A 13,546-nucleotide genomic window follows, 5' to 3' on the forward strand; every position below is an offset into this window, starting at 1 on the left:
ACTCGGGTCAGATCTTCAGACTAGTCTGACTCGGGTTGCTATATCTTATCTGATCCGGCTTATGGTTTTCGTAAACCAGACTATCAAAACCAGCTAAAATCCCTCAGACTTTCACTGACGGGGTGAAAACATGCAAGTGACATGCTAGTAACTTGCTTTTCATGTTAACAACAGGCTAGTGACATGCTAGTCCCTTGCTAACCATCCTAGTAACAAGCTAGTCACTTATTAAACATCCTAGTAACATGCTAGTCACTTGCTAATCATGCTGGAAACATGATAGCGACATGCTAGTCACTTGTTAATGACATGCTAGGGAATTACTAATCATGCTAACGGCATAGGCTTCTATTGACTTGCTAGTCATTCATTAATTATGCTAGCAATATGCTAGTCACTTGCTAATCATGCTAATGAAATGCGAGTCACTTAGTCATGCTGGCAACATGTTAGTCACTTGCTAATCATGTTAACAACATGCTAGTTACATGCTAGTCACTTGCTAGGAACATGTTAGTCACTTGCTAATCCTGTCTGAAACATTGTTAGTGAACATGCTAGTTACTTGCTAATAATGCTGGAAACATGCCAGTGACATGCTAGGAACATGTTAGTCACTTGCTAATCATGTCTGAAACATACTAGCGACATACTAGTTACTTGCTAATAATGCTAGCAACATGCTAGAATTTTGTTAACGACATGCCAGTGACTTGCTAATCATGCATGCTAACCACACGTTAGTTTACTAATTCTTATCTATTTATCTACATATTTTCTGATAGATTTTGTTACCTTAAAAACTTAAAGTTTGCCTTAAAACTTTAGTATCTTTCATTTCTAATTTATGTTGTGCATCTATGATGTGCACATTGTTTTTTTCATGCTGGTCTATCACACACAATTACAGACATCAGATGTGTACAGAAGCCATAAGATCTTCATTCAATATGAGAAACACTGACTCATATTCAATAATACTCATGAAATCAATTGTAAACTGTAGTACTTTATAGTTTAATTTAATTAATTAGATATTTCTGATGCTAAATATGAGCCAGTGATGAAGTATTTCCTGTCAACTGATGACATTAATACAGTTCTATATGAAATATGTTCATATCTAATAATATCACACAACATCATTAAGGTGAATGAGTGCCATTAACATCACAATAATCCAGAAGTAGTCCACACCACTCTAGTCCACACCACTATGAAACCAATCCATCAAGACATTAAGACATTTCTGGTCAAAACACAAGTCCACAATCCAGAGTAACAGTTCTTGCAATGAAAATGTCCTCAGATCAAAATACAACAACATAATTGTTAAAACTGCACAAACAGGCTCTGACTCGAGTGAAATCCTTTGTGTGGACTGAAGTCAGGAATCAAATCAATGTGAGAATAAAGAAATGGGACACAGGTCTGTTCTGACACAACTGTCACTGTTATTGATGCTAATGATGTCAATGTCATTATTCTTATCATTATGTGATTTTTCCTTTTGAATAATTCAAATGTTGCCACTGTGACGTTATTACTGAATACCTAATGTAACATCTGAACCCTGAAGTAAAAACACTGACAGCCAGGTCTCAAGCTGCTTCATGTCAGCTTATCTTATGTGTTTTGTGTTTTGTTTAGAAACGTGAAGAGGATGTTCATGTGGTGTATGCTTCTGTCACTGTAAGAGAAGATGATCTTAAACCTCTTCTAGTATCAGATCCAGCTGTGTCCTCGTCTTCACCAGGAATCTCCCGCCAAAACTTCAGATTCAAAGTCACTGGTTGAGTTTCAGGATTAGAGAGAATCAACACATATATCTGTATGTTTGCTCCAACAAAAATAAAACAGATGATATGAGTTAAAAAACTTTTTAACAGTGTGAAACTCAGAGGTAGATTAATGAAATGGTCCCTAAAAATCTTGAAAAAAGTTACTTTGTAATACAAATACTTTTACTGATGATCTGCATCAGGATCATACATCCTAATTTAGCATTGTTGTCTGATCCATTAAGCCTCAAAACAAATTCAGAGCATATATGTTTATCTTCAAAGCTCATTCATTTACCTCTGTACAGATGTGGTTGGAGAAACATCTTCTGCATCAGTCTATTACTGGATGTTTGTGGTTGATGTCAGTTTTTATGTCTGAGGTGTAAACAGTGTGTGGTTTTTACATTCCTGCTCATATTAAAATCATTGTTTGACTTCTGTCCTACATAAAACAACTTCATCACTGCTGGCCTTTGTCAAATGCATTTAAATAAATAAATAACTATCAAAGACTGTGCTCTGTTCTGAGAAGAATGAGATTGGCTCAAATTTTGGTCATTTTCATCAACTTCAGTCAGTTGTAGTTGGTGAAATTAAAGATCTAACAGCAGGAGCTGACGGATCATGTTAAAGTCAGCATTTCATTACACAAAGAGTACATGTAGCCCCTTTTAGTGTTCAAAATAAGACTTACTTCTATAAGAATAACATCCCTTTGACCAGGGTGCACTTTAAACAGAGCTCCAACAGCATCAATAGATGACACACAAGTGTTATGAATGTGAGTCTTTAGCACGCACATGCAGAAATTGGGGGGTTGTGTGTGGGGTAGTGTTTAGGGGTTTCTCAAAATTATTCAAAAGTGCCCCTCTCAGACAAATAGCAATGATATTGTAGTCAATAAAACAAAACGCAAATTATTAATTTTAAATTATAATTACAATAACATGACAATATGTACAAAACTATCAGTAATTAATAACTCAAAAGTCAGAAAATTCCTGTTTTTTTTTAAAAAAATCTGTCAACAGTGGCAGTGCTAGGACGGGGCTTGACAGCGCTATTGTCCCATCAGAAACTTGTGTAGCCCCGCACAGCCCCCTCAAAAGAAACATTAAAAACCAGAAAACAAAAGGGGGCCAAATATGTGGCTTATGAACAACTGATAGTATGGGGATATTATTGTTCCCATAATAATTATATTTCTGTAAAGTGTAAAACATGCAAAGTCTCTAAGATTTCTTAAATTAAAAAATATGCATTTTCATTCATTCAAAGGCTACATTTGCAATACTATTTTAGTCCAAATCTTTAAAGGGTCATATGATGCGATTTCAAATTGTCTTTTCTCTTTGGAGTGTTACAAGCTCTTGGTGAATGAATAAGTGAAGTAGTAGTGGAGTGAATGAATCTGTGAAGTTGCAAAGACTAAAGTTTCAAATCCAAAGAGATATTCTTTATTAAAGTTAGGACTCGTCCATGCCCTCTCCTTCTGTCTCCGCTCACTTTAGGCCTCCAGCCGCGGCTCACTCAAGGCCACGGTGTGTGACACTGTTTCAATGAAAAAGCGAAACTACTTTGTTTTTGCTTTCCAAAAGAAGACATGACTAAGAAATCATGTTTATATCACATTTATAATGGGTTTTATGTTTATGTCTCGTCGCTCCAGCTGGACAAGGCATCACAATATGCTGTAGGCCTACATTATGTTACAGTACTTATTCTGTCCCTTATTTTCTTAAAGAATAAACACTTATTTTCTACAAGAATAAACACTATTTTCTTAAAGAATAAGAATTACAATTGTCCCTTATTTTCCATTTCTGAAGTAAATTAATTGGCAATGATGACGTACTTATATTTTGACTCACGTGAGCGGCACCTTGGTCATAAAAAAGATAAATAAATAAATAATGCGAGTAAAACATTATAAATAATAAAATAAATAATAATAGAAAGCACAAAGGCGGCCCTAAAATGCCAGTACAAAAAAACATAACAAAAAACAAACGAAGACATAAAGGGCTGAAAAGTAGTCCAACTCCAGCCCTGGTTTCTTCTCATGTTTTTCTCTTTACGGGCCACAAGAAAAATATTATTATTAAGTGAATAATATAGGACAGTTATATAGGCTACTGTTATCATCATATGTTGAAGTAGTTTCATATCTTGTTGTCTCTCACAGAATATGCAGCGTTATTGCAGTGTTAGAAAACACTGTCAGTTTTTTGTATTTTTACTTTCACTTTCTCTGTAAATTGAAGTTCACTGGCATAACTCTTGCACAGTTTCCGCATTCCTTGCTTGTGTTGGTTGACCCCTCCCCCATAATATCAGTTGTTTATAGGCCACATATAAGCCACTTTTTTGTTTTTTAATGTTTAATCTTTAATGTTAATGAAAGTGACAACCAAAAACAGGAAAATCCTTGAGGGGGCTGTGTCACTGCAAGGAAATTAAACTAAATTAAATTTATGCATTTAGCAGACGCTTTTATCCAAAGTGACTTACGATGAATTCAGGCTAACACTTTTTACATATCATGTGTTCCCGGGGAGTCGAACCCCCAAACTTTCACTTGATAGTGCAGTGCTCTACCAATTGAGCTACAGGAACACTAAAAATACAAAGTAAAAAAATAAAAAATGGAAATAAAATTCCCAGAATTCCCAGAAAGTTTTTTATTTTTTATTTTAATAAAATGAAAACTGAAAGACTTTCAAATCACATGAGCCAATATTTTATTCACAATTGAACAAAGATTACACAACAAATGTTTAAATGGAGAAATGTTACACTTTTATCAACTAAATGAGCTCAATTCAAATGTGATGACTGTTACAGGTCTCAAAAAAGTTGACAAGGGGGCAGCAAAGGGCTAAAAATAATCTAAAAAGATTCAGCTGGGAGAAGATCTATCAACTAATTAAGTTAATTGACATCAGGTCTGTAACATGATCAGCTATAAAAGAGTCTCTCAGAAGTAATGACAGAACTCTGTTGTATTTATTTATTAGTTTGTTTGTTTTCATTTATTGTTTTTACTCTGTTTTACTTTTTGTTATTGGCTTTTCAAGTGTCACTACTGTTGATTTTTTGTATTTTGTACTGTTGTGTATGTTCTTGTTTTCGGCCCCTAACAAAAAAGTGTACAATCAAAATCCCTCTGCTGCTTAAGTTTTCATTTAAAATTATTTTATTATATTTTGAAATACCCAGTCATACAAGTAACATGAACAATACACATTATTAAATGTAAAATGCTTTCCACATGCAATATGTAGCACATAATTCTACTATTAGCCAACATCAAACTGAATTGTACTGGCATTCATCACCACACTTTGATGGTTAAATTCACTCAATCAAGGAAGAACATCAACACACACATTTTATATACTTTATTTGATTCCACATTACAAGTCAAGCTTCATTGGGAATACATTTTTTTGAATGATCCAACAGATTAAAGCAAATCAGCAGATTGTTAAGGATTAAACAGTTCTATGGGTACAGGAAACATTTTCCAAATAAACATGCTTCCTATAATTTCTGAGATTAAAGAGTACTTTGCTAACTGTTTAGCCCTTGTTTTAGAAACTGCCCCGATGCAAAGTCCATGGATCACCAGCCTGTGTACATGTCCTAGACTACCAAACACCAGCACTGTAAACTGGCATCCGTCTAAATGTAAATAAATTATCTTTTGTACTTATATTAAATAATAAAATAATAATAGAAAAACAAAAGGTGCAACTTCATTTAGAGAGCAAGTGTCTTACTAGTTCTTGCTAATAAAGTTTTTTTAGATGAGGAAGAAAGATGATGAATGTCATTTTAATACTACTGTACATGACAGTGTGATTCAGTTTATCATACATCAGGATTTTCTCACATTTAAAACACTGTCATATATTCAGGAAGAAGAAACAAACCTCAATTCCTCAGAAACACAATTCCAGTCTTTTTGGCAGCATGAGGTGGATCTACACAACATTATGCAGGTGCTTTTAATGTTGAAAATAAAGACCTGAATCTGTAAAAGAGAGACAGTTTTTATTACTAGAGACTGAATAATAATTCTGTCAAAAGTTTATGATACGTAAGGTAAGTGTCACAGATTCTGGTTCGTGTATCCCTGGGTGTCCACTAACACTATTTATCTTCAGAACACAGTTTAAAATATTTTAGATTTAGTCCGAGAGCTCTCAGTCCCTCCATTGAAGCTGTGTGTACGGTATACTGTCCATGTCCAGAAAGGTAAGAAAAACATCATCAAAGTAGTCCATGTGACATCAGAGGGTCAGTTAGAATATTTTGAAGCATCGAAATACATTTTAATTAGCAGTCGTAATTAGCAGCATCTAAAAACAAATCATTGCACTTATTTTGCAGCAGCATATAGAACAATTTGTACTGAACCTGGCAAGTCCGCCATGGGTCATCATGGTGAATAATAATGGGCTCAGGACACAGCCCTGAGGAGAACCAGTGCTCAGAGAGATGGTACTGGAGGAGTGATGACCAACCCTCACAAACTGAGGTCTGTCTGTTAAGAAGTCCAGTAGCCAGTTACTCAAAGGAGTACCAAGGCCCAAAGGTCCCAGTTTGCTTACCAAATAATGGGGGATAATCGTATTGAATGCCGAACTAAAATCCAAAAATAGCATTCGGACGTGAGTGTTCTTCTCTTCCAGATGGGCCAGACTCAGTTGGAGTTCAGAGGATATAGTGTCCTCTGTGGAGCGGTTGGGTCCGTAAGCAAACTGGAAAGAATCAAACATAGGAGGGAGTCTAGAAATGATGTTGTCCTTCAATTATTGCATGGCGCCATCTGGTGTTAAGAATAATAACATCACAGAAGCATATGCAACAGAAAACATCAGTGTTCACAGAAAAACTGACTAGTTTTACACATTTTTCCGGTTAATCATTTTAGATATTGTACCTGGGATAGTACTACAATAGACAGAAAAGTACTGTTGGTATCTGTTCATAGAGATATCTGAAATAAAAATCTACAAAGTATAAATATATAAGCCACAATATAGATAAAATAAATAACATTGATGAAAAGTTGAAAAAAAGGCCCTTAAAATATGAAGTAAAAGAGATAAGTAAAAAAGACAATCAAAAGAGTTAAACCGCTTTATTTATTTGTCAGTGTCTGAACTCCTCAAGATACTAATAATATGAACAAACAGCAGAAGAACATCTCTGATTTAAACATTCACTCAGACAAACCTACAAGAGTGTCATGATGATATTTTAAACAACATCATACAAACCACATCCTGATTCAGATACACTCATGTTAATAGTTCGGCTCTTTTCAGAGGTTTGGTCAAATCTGAACTATATGAAGTCCGTCACCCCACTGCGAACTTACTAAAACATTAAGAAAACGTTCTGAATGTTTTTTTCTCTTTTTTTTTTTTTTTTTTCGATTATAATGTCACAAAAAGCTGTTCATAGAGGCAGGACAGGAAGACACTCTTCACATACAAACTAAACACAGATGCTCTGAATGTCCACTCTCACCTACATGAGGTTTGTCCACCAACAGAACAAACCACATTTCTACAGAAATCAGACCACAGCAGGTTTCAGTTTGACTCAGACGAACATCAAACTTGTACCATGAGATCATACCTGGTGTTAACTTAATATATATATATATATACATACACACACACACACACACACACACACACACACAACACTTTTTAAATCATGAGGGTTATGATTCACACAATCTGTTACATTTACAATGTTACAGTTACATTTCAAAAGGAAGTTAAATGATTTAAATAAATCATATTTCGTCCATCAAGAAACAGTTAAAGTCTTCAGAAGAACTATAACACTATCGTATAGAAATGTGGAGAGTGAACTAGGAGGGTCAAACTCTGATGGGGGAGGATACACAGAGCTGTTTTAGCAGACAGTCTTTTAAATCACACACTGAACTTGTAGAAATGTTTCACACACTTGCTTTGTTTTGTTTGTGCTGCTGGCGCCTAATTGGTAAGTAACAATTTTTATGGCTTTGTTTCATTTTACAGGTTCATTTTTATCATTGCGAGATCTACATCAGGTCTCCATTCTGAACTGATAATAGTAATTTCAAGGCATTGAGATAATGAAATAAAATCTGGAAAAGTCTTGGAAAATAATGGAAATTACTAATAAATGTACATACTTTATCTCAGCAGCTGCTTTCAGATCTCAGCTAACCTTTGTTAATTTAGTTTTTCAATCAATCATCCAATCCATAAATCAATCAGTCTTCAGTAACAATGAGCAAAATGTGTGAACACAGAACACAGTTTTATCTAATGTTTAAAAAAAATGTAGGCTGAAATTTTCAACGTATATTTTTAAAAATACTGTAAATCATGCATTTTTACACATTGATTTTGGACTAGCAGATAAACTTCAAACAAATGAAAGGTTAAATGTTTGGTTCACACATTTCTGTCTGTTCATATTTTTCATCTTTCATCTGCTTCGGTGCGTCTGCTGCCGTTCTGGACGTCTCTCAGTTCATATTTAAACAAATACAAACGAAATGATTTCAGGCTTTATGAACCATCAAGAGTCTTTATCTGTGACAAAACCTGTTGATGTTCTTCAGGTGTGTTTGGTGAATCAGTGTCAGTGATGGAGGGAGACTCTGTCACTCTTAACACTGATCTTACTCAAATACATCAAAATGAAGAAATATGGTGGAGATTTGGAGCTGACAAGTCTCTCATAGCTAAAATCACAAGAGATAAAGAAGTCCATGATAAGAGATTCAGAGACAGACTGAAGATGGATCATCAGACTGGATCTCTGACCATCACAAACATCACAACTCAACACGCTGGACTCTATGAACTAAAGATTAGAAGAAGACAGTCAATAAAATCATTCAATGTTTCTGTCTTTGGTGAGTAGAAAAATCACTTGTCCTCTCATTATTTTGAACAGCATTTTTCTGTTAAAATGTGTTCATTATTTGAGTTGAACATGTTTTAACCATCATTTTTACAAGGTTGTAGGGTTGATGATGTGTTCATAAAATCCTAAAATATTTAAAATATGAAAACCTGTTGTTCATGTCTTATGGTCTTAGTATTGAAACACTGGGAACTTTAATCTTTATGAATCAGCCCTATTCACACTTTAGTGCCTCACTTTAACCCTTTTGTTTCTGGAGGAACTTGTGGAAATTTTAACATTAATAGTTTATTTACCTATTAAAATGTAATAATATTTTATAAAATTAGAATTTCATAGTTTGAGATGACAGAAACTCACTGACAGTCAAGTCAAGTCACCTTTATTTATATAGCACTTTAAACAAAATACATTGCGTCAAAGCAACTGAACAACATTCATTAGGAAAACAGTGTGTCAATAATGCAAAATGATAGTTAAAGGCAGTTCATCAGTCAACATACAATGCTGAAAAAAAGATCATGCATGTGTAGATTTAACCTTTTTAGTTTATTATCTTATGTTTTCAGCTCAGCTGCCTGTTCCTGTCATCAGCAGTAAATCTTCACTGTATTCATCATCATCTTCATCCTCACAGCAGAATTGTTCATTGTTGTGTTCAGTGAATGTGGGTGATGTGACTCTCTCCTGGTACAAAGGAAACAGTTTATTGTCCAGCATCAGTGTGTCTGATCTCAGCATCAGTCTCTCTCTACCTCTGGAGGTGGAATATCAGGAGAAAAACAGCTACAGCTGTGTGATCAACAATCACATCAGAAACCAGACCACACATCTGGACATCACTCAACTCTGTCAATTAGATTTAGGTACAATAACATGCATAACAACAACATAACAGTGCTATTCCTGATTATTTATGGGGTTGCTTTCCCCCCGACAAAATTTATGTCTCAATGATATCTCTCAGTCTTGTCTGAGGTCTGACTGATAAACTCTTCTTGTCATTACAGATAATGGTCTACCTTTAGTGTACATAGTGTTGATCTCTGCTGCTGCAGGAGCTCTGCTGATCGCAGTTACACTCAGGATCTTCTGCATCTGCAGAAAACAAAGAAAAAGTGAACAACAAGGCAAGTGTTTCCTACTCCTTTTAAAAACTATTAAAAAAACTTTCTCTGAATATTTAAATGGATAAATAATCCTAAATATCATTTCATCATATGAGAGAAATTTATTGTTGTAGGTATTATTTGTTTTACTTTACAAAAGAGTGTTGTTTAGACTGTCTGAATGCTTCATAAGTATGCTTGGGTTATTTCGATGTGCTAAAAGAGCAACAGGAAATGTGTATGTGTGTGTGTGTGTGTGTGTGTGTGTGTGTGTGTGTGTGTGTGTGTGTGTGTGTGTGTGTGTGTGTGTGTGTGTGATGTGTGTAAACAAATATGAATCAAGAAATGTTATTTTAGAGACCCTATCTTAGCTTGGAAAAAAAAAAAACAATTTGCATTAAATACTTAGAAACACATCCAGGGGACATAGATAGATACATAGTTAGATACCATGGACACATGTTGAACATTTGTTATGATTTGGACTTGATTAGGTTATACAGGTGCTGGTCATATAATTAGAATATCATCAAAAAGTTGATTTATTTCACTAATTCCATTCAAAAAGTGAAACTTGTACAATATATTTATTCATAACACACAGACTGATATATTTCAAATGTTTATTTCTTTTCATTTTAATGATTATAACTGACAACTAAGGAAAATCCCAAATTCAGTATCTCAGAAAATTAGAATATTACTTAAGACAAATACAAAGAAAGGAATTTTAGAAATCTTGGCCAACTGAACAGTATGAACATGAAAAGTATGAGCATGAAAAGTATGAGCATGTACTACAGCACTCAATATTTAGTAGGGGCTCCTTTTGTGTCTTTCCCTCCTTGTGCAAGGTGTCAATGGTAATCTTTTGGACAACTGTCAAGTCAGCAGTCTTCCCCATGATTGTGTAGTCTACAGAACTATACTGAGAGACCATTTGAGTTAATTAGCTGATTAGAGTGTGCACCAGGTGTCTTCAATATTGAAGCTTTTCACAATATTCTAATTTTCTGAGATACTGAATTTGGGATTAAAGTCATCAAAATTAAAATAAACATTTGAAATATATCAGTCTGTAAGTAATGAATGAATCTAATGTACAATTTTCACTTTTTGAATGGAATTTTTTATGATATTCTAATTACAGTATATGACCAGCACCTGAAAATGCAGACTCAAAGTGTTTCTTTTTCGCACTTTGCAGCCATGATTGTATTATTGTCAACTTTTCTTGCAAGAAAATTAATCTTCAAAAGACGTTTGTCTCAAAAGAACGTTATTGAAATAGAAAATTGGCATGACAATTATTCACATAATTTCAGCACTTGTGTTTCTTTTTAGGGAAGGTAATAATTAGTGTAGTTATTTGGTCATTTCAATGAATAATGATATTCCAATTAAAGCTCCAATAGAAATTATGAGCAAAGACTGTTTTAAATATAACCTTACTTGTATATGCTGCTTTGGCCTTTTTATGTGTGTGAACTGGGTAATACAAAATGAATAAATTATGTAAAAAATGCATGTTACATTTTTTAATTGTGTGCACTGTTTGTGTCTTGATAAAACATTTTGTGAAGAAGCAAGTCTACTTAAGATAGTGCTCTGTTGTTTTAATATGTCATTACTGTTCAAACAGTTGAGACTTGTGAAGAGATCACTTACGCTGATCCAACATTCTTCAAAAGAAAAACACAGAAACCGGTAAGTCAATATAGATTTCACTTTAAAATATATGTTAAAAATCTTCAGTCAGTGAACATGATATACATATATATTTAGATAAAATAAATAAATACATAGCTTGCTCAGTTTTTGTTCATTGACTAGCATTCACCATCAGTGAACCATCAGTGGCTTCTGCTTAGTTTAGAGGCATAAAAAATTTAACAAGTTTTTGTTTGTGTAGGTGTCAATTCTATGTGGTATGTAGGAGGAAAAAAGGTCACTTACAGAACAAGATCAAAGGCAGATTGCCTGATTTACAATTTTGTACTTTGGTGTTAATAAATTGAATGTAACTTAAATAAGTTGCAGTTATATGAAAATATGTGATGTAATGTTTCTATCCATTTTTAGTTTGATAAAGACACATATTTAGGGCTTATATTTAGAAATATTTAGAAATATCACAATGATTACAGATCCTACACAGAGATCACACTATCATAGTGTCTGCGAATATTCATGCATTATCATACATTTTAAAGATAATGCAACATTATGGGTGCATGAGAATTAATCTGGGATGTCACCAAGTCATTTTCCATCATACTTTTGGTCAGTGCTGTGGGGGAGAGCAACTGCGCTCTACTGCAAGGCCGCCCCATTGCCGCAAGATATTTTTGGCATATGTTAGCATGACATCAGAGCAAGTCGGGTATCATTTAAACTCATCTAACCAGCATACATCTTGATCTCCAGTGATTTTGATTATGAGTCAACTCACATTTTTTTAGCCAATGGCCAACAACAGACATTATTTAGTCACAATTTAGTTTTTTTTTTGTGTGTGTTTTTTTTTTTAGCCTATACCCACAATGTTAATGTAATCACTGATTTTACAGTATATTGTAACGAGTGGTCTGAATAGGCAGGGTCAAAACAAGTGCAAACAGTTATATCCAAGGCACAGGCAAAAGAGTAATCCACAGAACAGTCAATAGTCAGGACAGGCAGCAAACTATCATAAAATGAAGATTTACACAGAACAAAACCATACCCCAACCTAAAATTTATGCTAAATTGTAAGTCATCTTTGATGATAGTGATCCTGACATAAATGTAATACTGACATTATTACTTGCATTAAAAGATGATCCAATGATCTAATGTGAAATACATGCCAAAGAAAAGAGTCACAGGTCTTTTAAAGCACTGGAGTGGGGTGAGTAGAGCCCATTGCATTGGTGCCATGACCCAGATGGGAGTGAGGCTTAGGGGGATGAATGTAACAGAGGCCAGAAAATAGGTGCTGTGCAAGTAAACCTCACTCCCCTGATCTCAAGAGGTGCATTAGCAACTGATGCAAGTGGCAGCACTCTTTAGTCTCCTTGTTAGTGGACCCGCCTCCCAAGACGGAGAATGGGGTTTGAATCCAGCTTGGAGCGTGCATAGGGGTGTAACAATATCACAAACTGAACCGAAAGATTTCAAAACAAGTGCAAACTCTCGGAACTCTCGTGGCATACCGTGGTACTCTCACGCCTCCTGCTGCCCATTGTTGAGGTTAATGCCACTTATTTCTTAGTAACTAATCTATTAATTTAATACATTTTATTTCCATACATTTGATTAAATTGTATTGGTAATGAATAATAATAGCTTTTTAAATGCTGTTCTAAATATTGTATTCCAAAGTTACTGTTTTCCAAGTGCATGTCATGTCACATGACTTGGGAGTGAGCGTCACACAGTTACTACTGCATACACAGGACGGCTGCTCCGCCTGAGATTGCAGATCCCAAGGACACATTTAAGTCTCTTGTGTGGGAACATTTTGGTTTTCCAGTGGAGTACAGGAATTGAATTTGTGTCGTAGACAAAGCACACACAATCTGTCGTAACTGTTTCTCAAAACTTACTTATACATCAGGAACCACAGAAAAAATGCAAGCGCATCTCCGGAAACATTACCCCAACATTGATATTAGCGGCACACGTAAGAAGCCTCAAAAACAGGAAACTTTTCCCACTGCCTTCAGA

At 34.7% G+C, this 13,546-nt stretch overlaps 1 protein-coding gene across 1 annotated transcript; it reads left to right on the forward strand.

Annotated features, from left to right (window-relative positions):
• The first annotated feature begins 702 nt into the window (after window positions 1-702).
• LOC132159349 (uncharacterized) lies at window positions 703-9,713 on the forward strand. The gene is made up of 5 exons (XM_059568861.1): window positions 703-708; window positions 1,651-1,792; window positions 8,422-8,718; window positions 9,299-9,595; window positions 9,697-9,713. The coding sequence occupies exons 1-5, from the start codon at window positions 703-705 to the stop codon at window positions 9,711-9,713; spliced, it is 759 nt and encodes a 252-aa protein (XP_059424844.1).
• Window positions 9,714-13,546: the final 3,833 nt, after the last annotated feature.

This window comes from Carassius carassius, chromosome 16 (genome assembly GCF_963082965.1).
Source record: "Carassius carassius chromosome 16, fCarCar2.1, whole genome shotgun sequence".
NCBI lineage: Eukaryota > Metazoa > Chordata > Actinopteri > Cypriniformes > Cyprinidae > Carassius > Carassius carassius.